This window comes from Haplochromis burtoni, unplaced genomic scaffold, assembly GCF_018398535.1.
Source record: "Haplochromis burtoni strain Fernald_Lab_line unplaced genomic scaffold, NCSU_Asbu1 Contig_40, whole genome shotgun sequence".
Lineage (NCBI taxonomy): Eukaryota > Metazoa > Chordata > Actinopteri > Cichliformes > Cichlidae > Haplochromis > Haplochromis burtoni.
The window spans coordinates 1,545,920-1,568,729 of NW_024582401.1; the positions used below are offsets into that span (position 1 = coordinate 1,545,920).

General features: G+C 44.5%; 1 protein-coding gene across 2 annotated transcripts in view; it reads right to left on the reverse strand.

The window, feature by feature from the left end:
• Window positions 1-22,810, reverse strand: part of LOC102291812 (histone demethylase UTY) — a 35,570-nt gene that overhangs the window by 2,970 nt on the left and 9,790 nt on the right. Inside the window, exons 3-26 of one of the 2 annotated variants that reach the window (XM_005919987.3) lie at window positions 18,200-18,308; window positions 17,929-17,978; window positions 17,366-17,424; window positions 14,405-14,525; window positions 14,091-14,145; window positions 13,348-13,382; window positions 12,450-12,543; window positions 12,242-12,368; window positions 11,028-11,126; window positions 10,659-10,878; window positions 8,070-8,207; window positions 6,077-6,208; window positions 5,884-5,952; window positions 5,673-5,786; window positions 4,750-5,151; window positions 3,505-4,358; window positions 2,532-2,661; window positions 2,323-2,428; window positions 2,014-2,219; window positions 1,859-1,920; window positions 1,584-1,658; window positions 1,132-1,280; window positions 916-1,030; window positions 638-825 (exon numbers count right to left, since the gene is read on the reverse strand). In XM_005919987.3, the coding sequence (XP_005920049.1) occupies window positions 638-825; window positions 916-1,030; window positions 1,132-1,280; window positions 1,584-1,658; window positions 1,859-1,920; window positions 2,014-2,219; window positions 2,323-2,428; window positions 2,532-2,661; window positions 3,505-4,358; window positions 4,750-5,151; window positions 5,673-5,786; window positions 5,884-5,952; window positions 6,077-6,208; window positions 8,070-8,207; window positions 10,659-10,878; window positions 11,028-11,126; window positions 12,242-12,368; window positions 12,450-12,543; window positions 13,348-13,382; window positions 14,091-14,145; window positions 14,405-14,525; window positions 17,366-17,424; window positions 17,929-17,978; window positions 18,200-18,308 (3,709 nt within the window). The remainder of the gene's footprint in view (window positions 1-637; window positions 826-915; window positions 1,031-1,131; window positions 1,281-1,583; window positions 1,659-1,858; window positions 1,921-2,013; window positions 2,220-2,322; window positions 2,429-2,531; window positions 2,662-3,504; window positions 4,359-4,749; window positions 5,152-5,672; window positions 5,787-5,883; window positions 5,953-6,076; window positions 6,209-8,069; window positions 8,208-10,658; window positions 10,879-11,027; window positions 11,127-12,241; window positions 12,369-12,449; window positions 12,544-13,347; window positions 13,383-14,090; window positions 14,146-14,404; window positions 14,526-17,365; window positions 17,425-17,928; window positions 17,979-18,199; window positions 18,309-22,810) is intronic. The other variant, XM_014332922.2, reaches the window with a different exon arrangement.

Consider the following 22,810-nt stretch of genomic DNA (forward strand, 5'->3'; position numbering starts at 1 on the left):
CATAGACACGCACGGGATGCCGACAGCCAGGAGCCCTTCATCAGTCAGCGTAAGCATAAACAGTCACACAGACTACGTGGATTTAAAACTGCGCTGCAGTCAGCTCGTTAATCAGCTGAAAAGGGCAAAAATCAGCAGGGAAACATTACGGAGAAAGGTCAGAGCATCACAAATGTATTCATATTCTGAATGCTTCTCAACTTTGGCTCCCAGCTGATGAGCAAATAGAGACTTTTCCAGTAACAGATGTTTAAAATCACTGTTTTCTTGCTTTAACAAGCAGAGAGATGGCCTGAAATACGAGGCCTGCCTCAGTCAAGGGTAACGACGGGTTTAAAAGTGGTTAAAAGCTGTTTTCAAAGCCGCCAGCCTCTATATTTTTAATCTCACAGGAGAAACACGAGTACACAAACTCCAGCTTTGGAGGTAAAATTGCTCGTTTTCTGTCAGCGGACTCTGGCGGAGTGTAACGGCTGCTTTACATTTTCCTTCTGGCGGCGAAAATAAAATCAACCCGGCTGTGGATCAGAACCCTTCAATCACACCTCAGTGCTTCTGAGCTATAACTGTGGGTGAAAATGGTTTATTACTAATACTATTATTATTAAGAGAAAATATGCTCTCTATGACTTCATACCGGTAAGAGGTCCCACGTTCCAGGCGATGTTATTGCACCAGCCAATAGCCTGCACCCAGTGCACTGTGCCAGTGTTAAGCCACACCAAGTCGCCCGGGCGCTGAATGAAGCGGTAGACGGGCACGTCGGCCTCGTACAAGTCCTCCAGGTTAGGCCACCACGAGCCCATCAGGAAGTTGATGTTGTTCCTGGAGGAAGGAGGAGTTTGAGAAGAGAGGTTGGGAGGCGCGTACGTATAAGCTGAGAGAACGAGAGGAGAAAGATAAAGAGCTCCTTACTTTTCACAGAAGTTGCTCATCACTCCCCAGTAGGGCTCCGGTACTGCAAACCATTCACAGTCTCCTGGTCCAATGTTGATGTTGACGGCACAGAAGTTATTGTGTTCCTGATGACCTGGGTGGGGGGGTGGGGGAGGGAACAAATGTTCTTTGACCACTTCAAAAATAAATAACTAAATGAATACTTTAGACATAATTTCTTGTTAGTGTGCTGACCTGGTATCCGGCTCCCAGGCACCTTCATGTAGAGCTGGACTGTGTTCATACCCATGATGGTGTGACCCACGTGACTGAGCAGGTTGCCGGCGGAAACCACTCGAGCGAAGGCTGGGAGTTTGCTGAGCTCCTGGAGCTGCTGTTTCCACCTGGCAGGTGAGACGAGAGCGGTGCTTAACTCAAACTGTTTAAAGTATCGTATTAATAACAACAACAATAATAATAATAAGGCAGATGTACTGCTGCGTACGTGTCCACAGTGCCAAGTTTAACATGGTTCAGATGAGCAGTTCTCTTATTTTTGGTTGAAATTTGCTCAAATAGTTCAGACTTTAACTCAGGGAGAGCAAAGAAATCAAACAGATTCTCACACAGGCAGCTCTGTTTTTTCTGGGTTACACTCTCGAGAGACAAGCTATGAAAGGCAGATGAGACTTTGAGATGAGACTCACTTCCGTTCGTCCGACACGTCGATGTTGGTTCCAAACTTGATGTATTTCAAAGGTCCCCTTCTTTTGCGGGCAGCACTTAAGACACACAGAGAATTCCCAATAAGCCACACACAGAGTACGACCATAATCACTCGCAGAAAATATGTTCAGTATGTTCTGCAGTATGTTTCTGCAGAAAACCAGAGAAAAGCTGAACAAAAATCAGCGCCTGGAGATTTTGTAACAGGGCCAAAATAATTAAACCTGGGTCTTTATTAAAGAACGCTGATAGGTACCTCTCTGCTGACGCTGGCTCTGTGTCTGAGGGCTCCTTCAGTGCCTTCTTTTCATTCTCTTCCTGCAAACAAACCAAAAACGTGTGAGTTCAGGATTATAGTCGAGCTGAATCTTTCTCTACAGTCTCTGAAGTGACAGGCAAAGTGGAACTGACCCGCAGGGACTCTTGGAAGGAGGCGGCCTGATACTGGGCGTATTTGGCGATGGTGGTTTGGGAGCGGGCGCTCTCACAGCGCCACATTTTCTTGGTGCCGGTCGGATCCCAGTTCTCATCGGCGGGCTGGGAGAGCTGAGTCCAGACCTCCACCAGGTGCTCTGGATTGGCCTCGACCAACGTCTTTGTGGAAAACAGACCCAAGTCTGCGTGAAGAAACACACCCGCACACAGATGAAGCTCCGATCATCTCTGTGACGGCAAACATACACACACACACACACACACGTTTGTAACGGAGCCATTTACCCAGTTTGAGAGCTCCAGCCAGTCCTCGAATGACAGTGACGGGGTTGGAGGGGTTTGTGCAGAACTGGTGCAGCGGGGGGAAGAAAGCATCTCTCTTGTTCTCCAGCTGGTCCAGCCACAGGAAACAGAAAGTAATTATTTTTTTAATTCGGGCGCTAAAAACTGAAGAAATTTAAAATGTACTTATTTTGCTGAAGGCTGATACTCACGTAGATGCTAGGTGTGGGAGGGTTGAGCTTGTCTTTGGGCAGGGCTGGTGAGGGTGGAGGTGGCAGGCGTGGCGGGGGGCACTTATCGAGGAGGATGCTGCTGTTGGACAGACCGTTCTTCCCCAGGTTTCTGCACATGCATAGCACACAAAACCTCCTCAGCCACAGCAGTGATGCAAACACTTCTCTCAAATTCCTTCTCAGCAATATCAGTGGTATCATTAGAACAATGCAAGGTGTGATGGCACATTTTAATACAAAAAATGTAAACTAAAAAAAAACAAAAAACAAAACCTCAAACCATTTATTTCCATTTGATGGAAGGTCTGTAATCACATGAAGGGCTCCGTTTAACTGAATAATATCTGCATGGCAACAAGACTGCCCAGTAGCCTTCGGTGTTGTTGACAGTTACATAATAATTTGCTGTTAGTACTGCAGTTACACTGCAATTCCACAGGGAGGAGACATGCTCAAAACAACCCACACTGCCCGGCCATCCTGCTCTCATTCTGCACAGGCAGCAAATAAGAAAAATGGTCTTAAACTTTGCTACGACTTTGGAGAACATTCCAGACATGTTCCAAACATTAGGTTACATAATTGAAAACCCTTAAACGCTACATTTCAGCACTAAATTAGCTGAGTGAGGCACACGCATTTTCTCTCATTTACACGGGAGCAGCTGCACATTTCCATTAGTACCTCAAACACACTTAACTCAGTGCTGTTCTTGCCAGAACATACTCAGCTCTAAGTCACTCTCAGTTTGTAAGATGCCAGAAAACTGGTGTTTTGTTAATGCACTTAAAACCCCTGTCGCAGCCTGACTGCGTGTTCTTTGTGCATGCACCAAAAAACAACAACAACAACAACGCCAATGCGATCGTTCCTGACGAGAGGAAAGAAGCGTGCTGTCTGAGTGCATCCGCAAGACTCCATAATGTGAAAGAAAAACAATGAGGCTTCTCACCTGCAGGCCTTCAGCACGTCTGTGGAGCTGGGGTAGATGGATATTGAAGATGACGATGACGACGACGAGGAGCTGTGTCCGTGCGGAGGCGTAGCTTTGAGACTGGTGACGGCAGGCGGCTCAGCCTTCAGCGGGCTCTGGGAGTCCTCGGAAATACCTCCTTTGCTGTTGCCGTTGACGGCGGGTGCAGTGGCTGCGGTGCCAGCAGGACTGTGGCCACATGCCTGGGTGTGCTCTGAGGATTTGGGCGAAGGTGTGGCGGTGGATATGGCAGAGATGGGCGAGGAGGCAGCTGAGCTGCCCTGTGCGTGGGGGGTGGAGGGCAGGACGGCCGGGTGGATGTTGTTGATTTTCTTGTGGGGATCCGAGGTGGTGGATGCCGCAGGCGCAGTCCCTTCTGACGGCCCCTCGCTCTCCTCTGGACCCTTCCCCCCTGCCAGCAGGGCAGATAGCCTAGGATTGTCTGCGCTAAGGCTCGGCTTGTCGCCGCCTTCTACCACTTTGCCGCCATCCGAGTGGATGTGATTGGCTAGGCCGTCCCCCTGCGCTGCTTTGCCATCAGCTGATGGCAGCGGCGACGGTGTCTTGACCACAGAGTTGCCGTTGCCGAGGGACGCGGCTGTGGCGTTGCCATCTTTGGTAGCGGACACACTGGGTCCTGCTCCACCTGAGGTAGAGGAGTGGGGGAGGGAGGGCGGGGACGGGAGGTGGTTATGAGGCCGCGGCGACGGGGCATTAGTGGAATGTCCAACCTGATTGTTGGGGTGCGCGAGGGTGGTGGAGTTGGGGGTCTCGGGGTGAGAGAGGGTCCCCTCACTGCTGGAGCCATGTGGAACAGACCCCTTCTGAAGCCCCTGAAGGAAAAAGAGCACAGCTGTTAGGAAGTGCTCTCGTAGGCAGTAACCATGGACACGTGTGGCTGTAATTATGATGTGTAAGCTGGGCTTTTATACAGGCTCTGTGTCAGAGCCAGAAATGTGCCCATGTGGATGCACACTCACATGTGTATAAAATAATAATAGAAAACAGACGTAGAAAAAATGAATTCAATAAAAATACAAATTAAAATGAATAAAAATGTAAGTAATGTCAATGGTTTCTGACAGCTTTTATGAACGTAGCTCTGTGGATTAAATCACGCTTTTATCTATTACTTAACACGGCAGCTGAGAGCAGAGCAGGCACCGTCACCAGCGCTGGAATAAAAAACAAAAGAGAACAAAGCCCATCAGTGAGGCGTCTCACCTGAGAGGAGTTTAGGTGCAGGGCCTGGCGCGGCATGGTGTCCTGTGTTTGCGTGTTTGTGCAGGTGTGAGGTAGCAGTGCTGCACCGCCGCTGCCGGCAGGTTGCAGGTAAGGCACGTCTCCGTTGGGTCCTGTGGGCGCGGGCCCTGGCTGATTATTATTACTACTACTACTATTACTACTACTGTTACTACTGTCACCCGCGGGGAGCGGGTCCGAGTGTCCGTGCAGCGCGGAGCCCATGGGCCCGTTGGCCAGTGGCTGAGGCGGACACGGTGGCCGGTGGGGTCCCAGGTGGGGCCGCATGGGGTGCAGGCTGGGGTTGGGGGAGGGGAGGGAGTTGGTAGTGGGGCCGTTGGGGAGAGATGGGCGCACCTGACCTCCTGAGGCGCTCTGTCTCATCTGTGAAAGAAAAATAAAACAATACTTTGAAACTGTCAATCATAATCGCCGGCGAGTGATTTATCACATCTGAAAAACCAGACGGGTGAGCTGAGACAAACATGGAAGCAGCCAGGAGAAAACAAAAACAAACAAAAACATTCACCCCTGAGTGTTGAAACCTTCCACCACTGATGCGTGGTTTGGCACAAGATGCGACGGGTTAATGCCTCAACATGCCACAGCTCACCGTTAGAGTGATTTAAGAATAATGCTGTGGGGCCGGAGATCAGGCAGTGTTTACCCACTCTGGATTAGTGAGTTTATTTACTCTGCCATCACAGTTTAAAGCTTTTAACTACCGTGTTTATAGAAGCACCAGAGTCAGTGCTGATCTAAACCCAAAACATTCACCCGACCCTCGCTGTGAATTTCTCACGTTTATTCTGCAGCGTTCTTGTAAACTAATAGGATAAATTCAAGACAAAAAAGGAAAAGCGATGCTGTTCATCACTTTGAATATGCTAGAAGTTGTTCAATACCTGGTGCTGGTGCTGCTGCTGCTGCATTATGGCGAGCTGAGCCTCCAGCTGCTCCAACATCTGGAGCTGCGGCGGCTTCAAGTTGGCCCGATTACTCCGTAACTGTTCCAACATCTGAAGACGGACAGAAAGAGTGAGAACCATGTGACACCTAAAAATAATGATGACCTTTTTTTTTTTTTAAAGATAAATAGATGAAAATGTTGCTAACCTGTAATTTCTGTGGTGAGAGGTACCAGTTGGGGACTGGCTGTGCTGGATTACTGGCCCATGAATCACCCTGAGGTGAAAAAACAAAAAGAAGCTGTATTAAGGTGAATGAAACTGGAATTACCGCCTCTGCCACCCCAGTTCAGTTCTGAGTAAACTCTGCTTACTACGAGGGAAACAACTGCCATATTTACCTTGGCAGGACCGGAGGCTTTCCTCCTCTTGGCTGGGCAGGACTGGTCGTCCGCTTGGCCAAGCGAGCCCACGTGAGGAGGCAGAGACTGACCCGAGCCCCCGCCCTCTGCACTGTGATTGGGCTTACAAGCCTGTGGGGAGGGGGATAATGGAGGGAGAGGCGCAGGCAAAAGGGAAACAAATCAAAGGAGAAGAAAAAAAAAGATATATAAATGGATGGGTAAAACAAAGAGGATTGGAGCAGATCCAGACGAAAAGAAAGTCATGAAAGAAGATGGTGGAAAAAGAAAAAAAAGTTAAGGGTACGGGAGGAACAGGAAGAGGGAAAGAGGGGGTTATGGAGACATGGAGATGGGGATTGTGGAAAGAGAGAAACAAGGGAGAGCAATAATGTGATTCTGCGTTAAAGCTTCAATGACAGAAAGCAAAAAAACAAAACAAAACAAAAAAACCCCAAAACATTCCTGTGTGTCTAAAGGCGTTGCGTCAAATCACAGCAACACCCTCCAGGTTATCTTTCCTGTTTAAAGGAAAGCTGGGAAAACACGTACAGAGGCTACAACCAAACAGCATCTACAGCGCTCCAACTGTCCTCATGGGAAAGACTTAGTATGTTCCCAAGTTTGGCGAGACATTGCAAGGCAGTAGCAGCTGTTTAGGGACACAGTGGCATAACTCGACCTTGGAAGCCAAAGGTTACAAAGCATTCACACACTGACAGCCTTTAATATTAGTTTGGAGAAAGCTCATGAGCCAGATGTGACTGTACGGCCTGCGGAACAAGCCATCGTTTTAGCGTGCTGCGTAAAAAACAAAGCCAGATGACAAAAACGCAGCTTCGGTTTATTATTAATATCATTATCATCACTATTACTGAGCGTCAGGCTATAAAGTCACATCTGACCCAATGAAATCGGCTCATCCGAAGAATTTCGAACAAATTCATTCGCGCTCGAGTCGAGTGTCGCCACGTCGGCTGCTAAGAGATCAACACATTCCGACAACGACGACCACACGCAAACACGGACATAGCAGAGCTACAGCTATCTACTGCATGACCGACGTGTTTAAATGAAGTGGAGGTGAAACACTGCAAGGTGCCTAAGGTCAGCTAATGAAGAGGGAAGGGGAGGGAAGGGAGGCGGGTGGGGAGGAGGAAGACGAACAGAGTCAATAGGAAGCCTGGGGACAGTCTACGGCAGCACGACCTCACCGATCACACCGAGGCAGGGTGAAGAAAAGCCCCCACCAGGGAAAAAACAAAACAAAAAAAAGAGAACGCATAAAAAAAAAGAAAGAGGCAAAGTGTGTGTGAGAAGTAGAAACACAGCCACTTTACTTTTAATTAGAGCCCTTTAATCTGATCATGACGAGGGAGGGGGGGGGTGGAGGAGACTAGGGGTGGGGTGTAATCCCGAATACCAGGTTAGATTTAGGGAAAAAAGGATTAAAAGAAGAAATCGAAGAGGAAAAATAATGACAAAAAAAATCATTTATCGGATTTTTTCGGTTTTTGAATCAAACTGAGTGTGATGGGTGAAGCCATGTGACTGCTGGAGGCCAAAAAAAAACAAAGAAAAGAAAAAAGAAAAAAAAAAGGAGAAGGGAGTGCAGCGGATGGATAGCACTTGGCTCGGTTTTGCTGTGAAGCGGCCGTGACCCCGTGAGCTTCTAGCAGTAGCCAATTGCGATAAGCTGCGACAAAAGAAGACTCGGAATGCAGTCGAGGTCTCCAATCGTGAGGGCAGCAGAGAAATAAAGGCGTTTTTATTTTCAGGGGTCGCCTTGTTATTGAGCTCAAGCGTTACCCATCGTTATGTACGACAGTGCATGCGTGTGTGCTGCCCTGCAGGTGTGTGCGTGTGTGTTTCGAGAGCCTAAGTGTCTGAGTTTGGACTCAGAGGAAGGGAGGGGAGGTAGGAGGCGGGGGGAGGCAAGAAGAGGGGAGGAAGGAGGAGTGGGTGGGGTAAGTTGCTCTATCTGGTCTCTCACCTGCTGTGGTGCACTGCTCAGGCCTCCCTGCCTGGAGGTTAGCTCAGCTGGGATTGGCAGACTCCATGCCTCCTCAATAAGAGGGAGCATTTTACTTTTACTCTGTAGGCTACTGAGCTGGGGGTTACTCAACTGAGCCTAGGGGAATGGAGAACGACGTGAAAAAAATAAAAATAAAAAAAATAATAAAACACAAGGCTTTTTCTTTTTTTACTTTTTTTTTTGAAAACGATGACCTCAAAACAAAGAAATGATTAGCAATGGTAAGTTGGCAGAGGTTAAAAATAAATAAATAAATAAAACAACAAGTGAAGCCAAGTTGAGAATCTGACAGTGATTATGCCAACTTGCACTGGTCTGGCTAACTCAACCCTACAGTCATGTCATTAACAACATGAGGAGGTACATTCAGCAACAGTGATCCCAAACACAGTCACAGTGTCCATTAAAACAAGCCAGTGGAGCTTGTCTTAATGCCATGAAATTATGCTATAGTAAACTGGGTGGTAATGTAACATTCCTTCATGCATATGTAAAGGAAAAAATGACAGCATAGATGAATAAATTAACGCATGAGATGCGGGGTCGCCCAGGTTTTAAATCTGCGGGAGGGCTGAGGGCCACTTCGCTCAGCTAACGTCAGCTGTCGTTAGCGCCAATCGTTCTCGAAATCCGTAAAAAGGAGACCTAATTATTTCTCAAAAGGGTGTAGCAGGTTTATTCTTTGACCTCCGAAGTCTCTGTTGTGCTTGTCTAATCGCATCCCTTAGGAATGATTTAATTTAAACCTCAAAGGGATGGTAAAGAACAGCAAAAGGCAGAGAAGAAGATGAAGGTACTGGAGAAGAGCCCTTTAGAAACCACATGCGTTGCTATCCAAGTGCAAGGGAGTTTTAGGATTAGGAAGGTTCAGAAAAAGGGAGAGGCTACTAATGCTAAAGGGAGCCTACTACGAAGCCTGCACTGGTATCATTTTGTGTCTGTGGCGTTCACTGCACTGTTTTCTGCCCGTTATCTGCATAAGCCACGCCAAACAACTCCGGTGAACCCCAGAGCAGCTCCAACAAATTAAAGCAAACTTCAATCAGGGATAAAGTAGGTTACACGTCTTTTGATTGGTTGAAAAAAAAACATAAAGCCCAATGATGCTTATTCACAGAGCACTTACAATTACAGGAAAAAGATTCTCCTCATTTCCACATAAATACCTTAAAAGTGAAAACATTCAACTTGGACATCCATTCATTTCTCGATACAGATGATCCAGTATTGCATATCTGTGAGGAGGGAAACTGAGCCTTAGCTCTTAACAGCCTGTGAGCCACTTTTACAGCAATAACTGCAGCTAACGGTTTCGCCTTTTGATCAGTCTGGCTTAGCTTGGAGGAAATTTAAACTATTTCATTAAAAAGAATGCAATCAAGATGCTGGTGAGCTTCCTCAGGCCCTTCTACAGCATTTCTATTTGACTTTGCATAAGACAGGAAGACAAACCCAGCCTCAGGAGGTCACAAGCCGGCCCCAAGCTTGGATAAATGGGATGGTTGTGTCAGGAAGAACAAGCCATCTTGGCCGATATACATCACAACAGAACCAAATCATGATACTACCACCGCTGTGCTTCACACTGTCTTATGCACCGTTTCCCTTTCTTTGACCAAAACAATTTATTTTAGTCTCCTATGTCCACAAAACATTGTTCCAGCAGCTGTCTGGCTCACCCATGTGATCATCAGTAAACTGCATATGGGTAGCAGTATGCTTTATGGAGAGCGGTGGCTTTCTCCTTGTAGGCCAGCCATTAATATTACTGTTAATCAGCGCTCTGCTGTTGGTGGACTCAGGAACATGAGCCAATACGGGAGGCTCAACCTGTTTAGAAGTTAGTCTGGGAACATAATTCAGGTTGCACAGGAACCACACTATGAAGCATAGAGGATAACTCTTCTTTACTGGCAACAGCAGTCTGACTGCAGATCAGTCGAATCCAAACTCTTCTCAGATGGTTATGTAATCTCCTCTGGCCTGCTGAGCATCCACAGCTCTTTTTGCAAGGTTCTCAGAAAATTTGGTTCCTCGTGCAACAGTTGTCTTCCTCAAAGACGTGTTGTGAAGATCAGATTCCTGTTTTGAAAATAAAATCAGGCCACCCCACCTCACCTGACTGCCACCTCACTGACTGAAATCACGAGGTTACTTGACACCCTCCCCTCACAGATATGCAAACTGGGATGTGCTTATCTGCTTTAAAGGCATTGTGTGAAAATCAAATCATATTTATGTCACAATGCAGAAACACAGATTTGACCCTAAAATGTAAAAACGCTAACTTTATCCTGCAATTGTAAGAAGGAAATCGCAACCAGCAGTTTCAGTAAGCGTTCTCATCTCAACATGCTACAATTAAAGCTACTCGACTGCCTAACCTGGGGAAAAACCGTTTATGAAAACCTCACTGTTGCTGTTAGACAAATATCTTTGCACTTCTGTTAAATTTTCTTCAAACAAAATAATCCAGCTGACGCTATATACCCATCCAAACAGCCTTTGCATGGTTGCTTCTTCTATGAAATCCTTCTCGCCACCCACCTGCAGGCATTTGATGCGGTGGGTTAGCGCAGCAGTGTTGGTGCAGCCCTTGCTGCGAGTGGCATTGATGTAGCACTTGATGGCGTCGTGCGGCTGGTTGCAGGACTCGTACAGCGTGCCCAGGTCCATCCAGGCAGCGGCGTGGCTGTGGTCCAGCTGCACGGCGCAGATGTACGCCTGCAGAGCGTCCATGGGCTGGTTCTGCTGCTGGTACAAAACCCTGAGGACAGGTGCAGACGGGGGAAGAGGGAGGGGAGGATGATGATAGAAGGGGGAAGAAAAATTATAATGATGATGCAGAAAAAAATGGTTTTAAATATTTTTCTTTGTGAAAACAAGTAATAGATTACTTTTAAATACAAAAGTTACCCTATTGAGCACCAGGTGTCTGCATTGGCCTCTGATTTGTCTATGGATTGCCGATAAGACATGAAGGCATCCTGGACTTTCCCAATACTGGAGTAGCACCTGTGGAAAGACAAAGGCTGTCACGATATGGAAATAATATTCCAAAAATACATTCCTCTTTACAAATTCCACCCTTTGACATGCTTAAAGGGTAACAGCAGCTGACACCTGGTGTTACCAGATCCATAACAGAACAAATACTTTCAATCAACTAGACAATGGCAATAGAGAAGGCTCACCCACAGAGTCATTAAGGAAATTAAAACATGAGGAGGATCGGAAAATGAAGCCCTCTGTGTAAAGTGGTGGTGGCAATTTCTGATTCTCCTCACCTCCATTACTAATTTGCTTTCAGCCAAAAAGTGACAACCAATACCCAAAATGATGCGCCAAAAGAATGTACCTCCCTGATCAACCACCAAAGAGAACACAGTGCTGATATTGCCAAGCTATGGATTTAAATTTCACCTTCAATAAACCTTTTACAACACAGCCCAAATTCCCATGCTTTTTCTTAAGCCTTGATTTTATTCCACTGAGGACACTGACAGCTGAAAACCCAATTCTTAAGTAGCTACTCCTGTTCTAGTCCTGACGTTCGCTTCAAGTCTGCTGCCCGGGGTGCATGCATAGATGCTGAACTGGAATCTAAATTCTCAGTGGAGTAGTGTGTGGTCACCAACAAACAAACAAACAAACAAAACAAAAAGAAAAAGAGAAAAATAAAAGAAGTGGTAAGAAGGAAGCTCTTCAGTCTGCGAGGGGGGAGCCAATTAGATTAAAAGTAGCTTAAAAGGAGTAAAGTGAGCTAGAACTGCTTGTTTCAGACAGAGTATGAACAAGGAGCCCAAAGTTAATGGGGGTTATTTTTAACTGCTAATCATGCAAAGCCACTCTAATGAAGTTGAAAAATAAAAATATGGAGCTGGAAATACATGCCTAGGAGCAGCTAGCCAGCAGCATTAGCCACTAATGCATAGACCTCTGAGCTAATCAGAAAGGAATTGGGGCTTGTCCAGCTCAGCTGTCCAGGACACACAAACAGCCCACACACTGCTTTTAGAGCCTCACAATCCATTATTTTATTGCTTTATTTCAGGAAAGCAGAGGTAAGGAGCACACTAGTATCAAACGCTACAATCCTCTGTAGGCTGTTTTTCCGGTGTGCAGCATACCTGCCAAGGAAGTACCAGGACTGTCCAGAGTTAGGGTCGGCCTCCAGAGACTTCTGCAGACACTGGATGGCATAGCTGTCCCTGCTTCCTCTGTCCCCGAGCTGCTCCACCGTGTGATGCATCCAGCCTGGGAATATATCCAATTATCCAACTGTGTGTTTGTTTTTAAGAAATATCAAAACTATGATATATCCTTAGAAAACCTTACCTAACTGCTGCAGGGTAGTGGCCTTCACCTGCGCAGGAAGATCCTCTGTCTGCAGAAGGCTCTCGTAAGCCTCCTTGGAAGCCCGGTATTTCTTCTGGATATGGGAAAAGGATAAGAGGAAATGTAACAAGGATTAAAAAAGTAAAAAAAAACACAAAACAAAAACCAACAATAGTGTAGACCTATAGCTTTTAGTTTATAGTTATAGTTTTTTATAGTTGCTATTTTGGCCGTCTTTCCATCTCTGTTAACCTGCAGCAGGAGACAGGAATGTAGTAATCATGCTGACTGCACTTCCCACCCTTCTTAATTTAGCTGGGGGTCTTTCACTGCAGCGGCGTGTTCTGACACAGCACAATTTAAAAAAATAAAATACAATAAAATAAATAATAATAAAAAAAAAAAAAAAAAAAAAAAAAAAAAAAGATAAACGCATCCCTGAGCTACTGTACCTCGCCAATGAAACCCACATAAAGACAGAGAGAGGGAGACCACCAGCATACAAAAGAGGGGGAGACAGACTTTCTTGTTTCCGTGGCAACCCTGTCGATCGGCCGAGAGTAATCTCCTATCCCCTCCCGCGCGCCACCCACTCGAGCACCCTGCTCCATCCTCAATTTGTCAGCACGTAGTTCAAATTAAAAAAAAAGAAAAAAAAAGAAAAGAGAAAATAGGAAACAGGGCAATCCCCGGCATTCAGACGCCCTGCTATTTTTTTTACACCGCTAAGTCAAAGCTATTCGCCTCGCTGTTCCACATTCAATCGACATGCAGCACTTACACCCCCCCTCCTTCTCAATTACTCAGCATAGATGGGGGGGTGGGGGCAAATCTAGTCTTGTACCCTTGAGAGCAAGCAGAGCTCAAGTGCAGGTCGAATCAAGCATCAAACACTTACCTGAATCTCATACAGATGAGCAATGTGGAACTGAACTACAAAAAAAAAAAAGAGAGAGAGAGAGACAAGAACACAAGCGTGTTAGAGGTTACTCAACATTTCAAGAAAAACTGAGTCCCTCCTCAGTGTGTTTCCAAAAGTCTTTGGAAAGTAGTGCTGAGCTGTCAATAAAAAAGAGGTGTCAGAAACCCGAGGCTGGCCCAGTCTACATGAACAGAGCAGGTAGGTAAGCTGTGCTCCTGGCAGCACCTTCCTTTGTCTGGAGCGCTGCAGTGTCTGATCTAAGCTGCCTGAGTGACTCTCAGCAGATGGAGAGGGAGAGAGAGAGTGGAGAGGAGGGAGAGAGAGAGCACGAACAAGCGAGAGAAAGAGAGAGGGTGGGGGGTGGGGAGTAAGATGGGGGCTGCCCTTGCTACGTATGTGAGCGAGTTAGAAAAGCAGTGAGGGGGGACACAAAGAAGCAAAGGCAAACAGCGGGAGCCTGGGCAAAAATGGATATTGCTATCACCAAGGTAACAGGTAGCACGGCGGGCGAGATGAGATGGGAGCAGCATATCAAATAATTCCAGTGCTCTAAGTAGACTGAAGCGAAACCACCGGTCTAATGCTGCGTACAGAAGGATGGTGAAAGGAGAAAAGATGGAGGGGAGAGCTGAAAGAATAAAAAGTAATGATGCATATTCACAAAAGCGGTTAGATACAATTAATAACATAACACTCAAATAAACAGAAAAGGTGCTTACTTTCAGCTTTGGACAAAGTGCAGGGGTTGGAGTCAATCAAAGCCAGCTGAAAATGCTGTAAGAGAGAAATGAGTAGATAGAATCAATCACTTATTCACTCTTATATTTGTCACTAGCTGCCAGCTTATTCAGGCACTGAATGGGAGCTCCCATCCTTTTTGTGTCGTGCTCTGCTCGCTCGTTTCACGCTTCAAGGTCAGCTTGAAGTGTGAAACCGCTGCTGTTGACAAAATCCACCTTTGCTTTTGTTCGCTTCATCGCCGGTTCTCGGGATTCGTTCAATAGTGATGCGCGACTCTCTAAGCTGCACGTACCTTTAGGCTTGACTCGTAGTCTGTGTTGACCTTGAACATGAGACCTAGGCGCAGGTGGATCTCCTTAGCCCGGGAGAACCCCGGGTCAATGTACAGCACCTCCTGGAATGCTTTGATCGCCCTGTGGGAGATTTAAAAGGAAGCGGTGGTGGGCGGGGGGGAGAGAAAAAAAGAGAAGGGTGATTAATAAAAACATTTAGATTCAGAGAAAAACTTGAGGTATTAGCAAAAGCTGATCTCCGACAGCAGCTGCTTATTCCAGTCATGCTGCCGGCGTGCCATCTTCTACTCAACACTAAAGATGCTTCTTCCCTGGAAACTGAGAACGCACCCTGTTTGTTACACACAATAAAAAGTTTAAGCAATCTAAGCTTTTATTTAACGCTTTTTGAGGGTTTCTATCTAGCTCCAAACTGACCGGAAATGTGTTAAATGACATTTCATGATCAACAAATTCATTAGTCATTTCTATGCGAATAGTATGTCAGCTTGCGACCTAAATGACACATTACTTCCTGTGTGGACACCCTTTAAGCCGCCACAATACCCGCCACATTGGTCGTTTCGTGCGCCGCAGGTTACATCATCACACATTCACCACTTCCACAGTGCGTCTTTGTCTCATCTCCTGGTTCTGTCAGAGGTTTCTTCCTGTTTAAAGGGAGTTTTTCCTTCCCACTGTCACCAAGTGCTTGCTCATGGGGGTCACCTGAGTGTTCAGATTCTCTCTCTACTATTGTAGGCTCTCTACCTTACAATATAAAGCACCCTGAGTCCTCTTCAATAAGCAGTAAAGACCGTTTCAAATAGAAAACCGACCAAAGACTGAAGATTTCTTACAACAGAGTATACTACTCCCTTCACAGAACCGCCCAAAGTGGCTGTAAACAGAGCAGATGCAGATCTGTGCAAGAAGACAATTATCTCTGAGTTAGCTCTCCAGCTCTCAACTGGCCGCTTCATTCAATGGCACCAGTGAGAGTCAGATAATGATGATTTGTAAATAAATTCAAATAGTAGATAAACGTGCATTAGACAACAGTACGTACCACTGGAAACAACAAAAGAAACAAGAAGCAAGTGGTAAAAATGTCCTGACATCTGAAAAATGTCTCTGAAAACAATCACGTGTTGAAAACAACGCCTCAGTGGAATTTGCCTGCAGCTGGTAACAGCTGGATTTGCTGATGTCTGCATCTCGAAGAATCTAATTTAGCTGATTCTTATTGGCAACTCAGCCAGAACAGAGTCTCTCTTGCTGGCCGTGGCGTTGCTATGGAAACAAGATAGGACAGCTCACCATCAAAGGCAGATTTTCAGCTGGTAAACATATACAGACTACGACTGAGCTGTGTAATCACAGAGGCACGCTTCTTTGGATAACTCCCTTGAATCGTTGCGCTAACCGTTGTTGCTGTTTGAAAGTGCCATCTTCTGAGGCATGCAACTTCTGTCTTGCATCACAGAGCACACCAATATTTTTAATTTTAATATTTGAAATTGCTCAAATACTTGACACTGATCATAGGTGTGCTGCTGCCAAAGACTTCACGGATTTGGTGTGGGTTTAATAAATGAGCAGTCGGTGGATTGGATCACTTTTGAGCAGTATTTGTAGCCTGCTTGTAGACAGAGTATTACTAAGTGACCAATCACATATGAGCATTCTTCGGCTGCATGCAGGTCAACAGTCCATGTGGAGAACAAAGGAGGGATTTATTTCCTGAGATACATCTTAAAAGCAGTGGCTGCTGTCTGGTGATGTTGTTTTATGATGCCGTTATCATGAGGTGGTTATCGGCTTCCTCTGTTAAGCGAGGCTGTCTGCTATAGGCTCTGTGTGTGCTCATGTAAAAAGGCACGTTCCACGCATCACATGACTATTCACTCAGAAAACCCAGACTTTAAGCTCAACCCAGCTTGTCAACCCGTTAATCTGGCTTCATGGTACACCCCTCAAATGTCCTAAAACACACTTACAAATTGTCCACAGAGGCTGAGTTAGCAGAGTAGCTGATAGATTCACAAATTGGTGCAAACCATTCTTTATCTAAATCCAGCTAACAAGCATATCCATAATCTAGGCATGAGAATGGCATTGATTGTCTCATCTAACGGGTCCCTGAACATGCGGTCAATGGGAAATTAGGATTCAAATGTAAATAAGTTTACATCAGGCACCAAACACACTTTGATTAACTCCCCAAAAGAGAATGGATTACTGGTTTTTGCGATTTATCCTCAAAATCACAAAAACTTTGTTGCTTTTATTTTGATGGTGACTATTTTGGTTTACATATGTACTTATGTGCAAATGAACGCAGCTTGACCAATATCTATTGCACTCTGAAGCTGCTGCCTGAATCTAGTGTTAACAAGTTCAGCTCACTATAAAACAAAGATGGAAAACACCCCTCTTTTTTTATTTGCACTAATAAAAACTGCTGCCCGCAAGCTACAATCGCCTGTGAAACCTCGTTTAGTTCTTCGTTTTCTTTTTGCTTTTTTTAAATAAATATGATTATTGCAAATTGCCTTGAAATATTTTGACATAATTTTGAGGTTATATCACCCACAATAGCAAACAACAAAACCTACCATCAAGGTAACTACTGTATCTTATCAGCCTACTAGTCCAATAAGCCACATGAAATCTGTTTTTAAAAAGTGTAATTTTTTTTTTAAAGGCAAACATTAAGAAACAACAGTATTTTTTCTTGTTTAGCTGATATCCATCCACTTATGCTCAGCATAATGCAGTGTGACATTGTAACATTTTCCCCATCTACCACCATTCTGCCACAGCCCCAATGTGATTTTCTCTTTAATCCAGAACAGCCCCAGAAGAGATTCACAGTGCATTTATTACATAAACAATAATGATCTCAGCAGACTCTCCCTGTGTCTATCCAAATGAAGAAATAATATTCATAATAATGAAAAAAAGAAGTTGCCACTCACCACTGAAAGGCATTATAGTGGAAGTAGACCATTCCGAGGCCATACAGAAAGGCGGCATTCTGGGAGTAAAGACAGAAAGGTGAGCAATTATTTAGCTACCAAACAATGCAGTGTTTTTTGTTTTTTTTTAACTATAGCAAATCAACCTACCAAATTACAGCAACCCAAAAGGTACTAAACTTATGTGAAGATTTGCTAATGTGCTACTAAAATGGACAGAATAAATCAGACGTCAGTGGGGTGAAAAAAGAAACTGGTGGCTAACCGATTATATAACACTGCAGCACCTGATAGAATTTGATTAAAAGAACAAAAACAAAAAACAAAGCTAGAATTTAGGTTCACCGCCAAGTGTCAACTTTGCAGGAAACAGTGAAAATGACTGACATGAAACCTGAAACCGCATCTTACGCCAACATCTAACCCAGCTGAGACCAAACGTGCTTCCGGTGTATGTGTGGGAAATGTGTGTGTGTGTGTGTGTGTGTTAGAGTGAGAGTGAAAGAAGGTGAGAATATCACAAACAATAAGGGAAAGTGAACGTGTAGGCCTGCGTGTCTTACCTTCCAGTAGTCTGACTGTAAACTGTAGTACCTCTGGTATGCTGATAATGCTGTAAGGAGATGCAAACAAAGATTTACGAGAGGAAATGACCAAGCAGCAAGCTGTAGAGGTTTGTTCTTAGAGGAACAATAACTACTGTGCTTAAAAATGTGAAACGTACTCAAAAGGCATGACAGCTGAAATAGAAATCATTTATTCGACCAAAACAGTGGCAGGAAAAAAAACAAAGAGCGTATAACCCACTTGAGTGCAGGTGAAGAGATGACTCACCTTTCGGATAATCCTCCAAGAGGAGGTTGAAGTGGCCCAGCTGGCAGAATAACTCAGGGTCCACTTTGCCCTCTGCCTTAAGGATGAGTGAATCGTAGCACCGAACAGCCTGGAGGGAACACAAAAATAACACCGGCTCAATTCTGTGTGTCGCATGCAAACATCCACATCCGCAAAGAAAAGAAGCGTGGTGTAAGAACTTTACAAAGTCACAGCGTGGCTGACGTCAGCTTCCAAAATCTCTTCTGCAGATAAATATCATGTTAGGATTTCAACTTGCTGCAGAAGAAAGCTTTTGCAGTATATCTCGTAGAGATCTCTCCGGCCTGTGGGAGTACAGAGGCCGCCGACTCTGAGCTCTGCATCTGCCGGAGGTCTTTAGCTCTTACATTTACTGCATATGTACATTAGGGCTGGAAACCAGATAAAATGATAACAATCACGCATGGTCAATATAAAGTCAACAGAACTAAGTCTATCCTTGTTTTGGCAGACATCTGGAAAGACCAATGGCAATAAGAACAGCGCTGAACCGAGCCGAGCCAATCATGCTTTTGGAATAGAATAAAGCCACGTCAGGATAGGCTGGCAGCTAATGTTTGGGTTGCTGATGCCGTACACACCAGAATGTTAGGAGTGTGAGTGAGAAAAAGACCAAATAACAATGGACAATGCTAATGACAACCCGAGCAACAGTATTACTGTACACAACAAACAAGACTTTGCAGTCCTGGACACCAAATACTGATATTTTATTAAATAAATGAAAACACTTTGGGAATGCTATGAACAAGAGAGCTAATCTCATGCACCTAAGTCAGCTGACCAAACTTGCATTAAATCAGTTCAACCCAAAAAACAAATAAATCATCCAACACTGGACACACTTAGCTTGTCAACTGTACCTTGTAATTTAGAGCAAGCTAACGGCTCGATCACACGAGTAAAAACAGAAGCCTCCTTACATCTACATAAAAAAAAGAAAAAACAAAAAAAACCAAAAACCTAAACTGCTCCTTTCGATGTGAAGGAGCAGCGGCTCTACTCTGAGCCGCTCTCGGATGGCTGAACTCCTCACCCCATCTCTGTGGGTGAGGAGTTCAGACTCAGGTTCAGACCCCTATGAGTGAAAGATCCAGGGAACAGTTCACCCTGCCTGGGACAGGGTTACCAGGGGCCTGCCCTGGAGCCAGGCCTGGGGAGGGTGCCCAAGGGCGGCCGGGCACAGCCTGAAAAAGGGACATGGGCACATCCTCCTGCAGGCCCACTACCCACAGGAGGCGCCGTAGGGGTCGGGTGCAATGTGTTCCGGGCGGTGACCAGGAACAGAAGGCCCTGGCGGACTGATCCCCAGCAACCAAGAGTAGTCATCATATCGCAAAATGTAAAAATGACAACTTCATCATATCGCAGGGTGTCTAGTAATTCTAACTTCTAGTTTTATCTACATTATTTATTTGGAACTGACCAAAGAATTCAGTTTTTCATTTAGTTTGTGTTCTTCTATAACACCTGAAGCTTCTGACTGGTCAGAATTAAAAATTAAATCAAATATTTTAACCAAAAATTAAATTACAACTTTGCATCTCAGGAGAAAACAGGGACCTTAAAAACTGGCATAAATAATGACTCGATTTATATCATCATAGACATCAACTGACATGAAAAGAATTAGATTAGATAAGATTAGAAAGATAAGATGATAACAAACATTCATGTTTTATTTTATGCATCTGTTAAAACACTTGACTCCAGGTACACGACGCCCAGCTTGAAACAATTCACGCAAGTCGAGCTGCCCGAGAGTCACAGAATTTACAGAAAATGTTAAAATTTTGTGATATATATATATTGTTATCGGGACGATAGATGTCTTATATCGGGATATGAGATTTTGGTCATATCGCACAGCCCTATTATTAATACACTACTGGAAAACTGAAAGCAAATTAGTAAAGCAGCTCCAGCAGCAAATGATTCAACACTGTGTTTGGAGTTGACTGACCGCAAAAGTTTCACAAAATAAAAGATTTATCAGCCACTTCTGTGAAATTAAATAAATAAATTTTAAAAATTCTCCACCTATCTGCCCACGCTGTACCCATGGCAGTAATTATAACAATTTATGCACTGATATTGTGTCAGAAACGGGCTATTCGCTGTTATTGCTCTCCAGTTATCCATCCGTTTAACTGTGACCATGAAGGAAGTCCGAGCCATGAAAAGAAATCAAGCACATGTTGTCCATTTCCCCTGCTGCACCAGGGCAAACAAACACAACCCGTGACCTCGCCTTGCACATCGTTTCTTTGGTGCCACACTGAGATCGCATCAAAGATGGCCCAGCTGGTGCTCGACGCCGAGCGTGGCAGCCGTTCTGCCACTCCGAGCTGAGGAGAGCCAGCTGCTCAAGTAAGAGAAACTAAGAATGCACTTCCAAGCACATGCAGAAGGAGGGAATGTTTTATCTCTCGTCTTTGTGGACAGGCCAGTTCAACCACAGCTATTAAATGGAGAAATAACTACCAAACACACTGAAAAAGGACCTCTGTTTGCCTTTGTTGGGTAGCGCTGCCATTTCCAAGAAGCAGTTATGTAATCAAAAGCTTTTATTTTACACGGTTATCATTGTGATGAAAGACTGAAGGAGAAAATGCAGCAGCAAACACCATTAGGGAAAGAAAAACAGAGCAAAATGTGAAGAGTGACAACAGCCGAGGACAGATTTACAGCAATAATACTTGAGCACGTTTCGCTACGTCTGAAGACTTTTCAGAGAAATTTTGAACATAATATCTTCTTATTTTTGTAGTTTAAACGTAAGCATGAGGTTTTCTAAATCTCAGCCTTGCAGATAAATTACTTGCTGTCTTTTCTTCAAAATGAGAAGATGTCATCAGAACTCATATTAGCAATTCCTTTGAAAACCAAAATTCTGAAAATGCATCCAGAGTTGTTCTTGTCAGTACTGTAAGCAGTCCGGGGAGTGCACATACTGAAGCTACAAGTCTTCCAGAAGCATACACTGACAAGTGCGAGTCTACCCTTATATACTGAAGAAAGATGCCCACAAGCAGAGAAAAAATAAAAATGGAAGATAGACACTAGTGCAGCTGTTCCAATTGCATCGCCACAACTTATTGACAAGAAAAACATTAAGAGTCTGGTGGTAAGTGATTCGCAAAAGGCATTATGCGAACAACGCTATCGTGCTTTCCAGACCAGGGAGGAAAAACTTCCAATTAACTAGAAGCACCTATGGGAGAATGATGAGCCGGTCATCAGTCAGGGCCAAGAATGCTGGAAATCTGCCGATTGCAGTTCCTGGCTGGTCAGTTGGCTTGATCTTGCTCAAGAACAAGACCAACTAAGTCTTGGGTTTGGGTAATAATTCTCCAAGCTTTCTGAAGCTCTATCAAAATTTTTCATTGAGTTTTTCATTCATTTTTCAGATGCCTAACTCAAGAGATTAGCCAGTGTTTTGTCTACACATAACTTTGTAAAGAACCAATATTACATTTCATCTTTAAGCACTTTGTTTCTAGCAAATTGTTCCAAAAACATCACTTGTTCAGCTTCCTTTGACTCTAAGAAAAATGCCAAAGATAACAGTTTGACAAACATAAAGCTGAGTTTTTTTGTTTGTTTTGAGCTATAAGACAAATACTTCACATATCTTATCATGATCTTCAGTGTGTCCTTAAAAACGTTGAGAAAACCAGACAAGTGACAGCCAAAAGAAGAAGTGACAGGCCTAAAAATCTATTTACAGCAGATTAACAGTATCTGAAAGTCATGTCCTTAAGAAACAGGAAAAACATCCAGGAAAGACCTGACACAAGACCTGAGAGTTGAATCTAGCCCTTTAGTAGATCATCTACTGTTCACTGAATCCTAATCACAAGTGGTCTCAGTGGAAGGAAGGGAAACAGGGAGAAAAAGAAAGTACGCCAAATTACACAACAACTGGACTGAATATCAGTGGCAACGGGTCTTATGGAGTGATGAACCCAAATTTGACATTTTTCAGCATGACTTGATCCGAAACACGCTGCCAATGCATTAAAAGCATACCAGGACAGAAAAGCACACAGTGAACACTATCAGTCATGGACTGGCCTCCCCAGAGTCTGAACCGCAACATCCAAAGACGACCTTTGAATGTCCTTCAAGGAGCTTGGAGAACTGTTCCTAAAGACTGCTTAAAGAACTACAAGAAAAACTGCCTAAGAGAGTTCAGACTGTGTTGAAGAATAAAAGTGGTCACACCAAATATTGACTTTCAAGTTTGTTAGAATTGTACAAACTTATTTACTGTATTTCTATGCATGTTTGCTTAAAGAGGAGTGGCAGAAGTCTCACGGTGTGGTGGTTAGCACTGTTACCTTCCAGCAACCTCAAATCCAACCTGGGGTCTTTTTGTAGTCTATGTGTTCTGTCCAGCTACTGTGGCTCACTCCTACAGTCTTAACAACATGCATGTAGCTAAACAAATTAGTCATTCAAAAATTGCCTGTAAATGCCAGTGGTTACCATCTCTATGTGTTGGCCTTGCAACAGATTAGCAATCTTGTCTAGGGTGTTTTCTGCCTTTTGCCCTATAACAGCCTC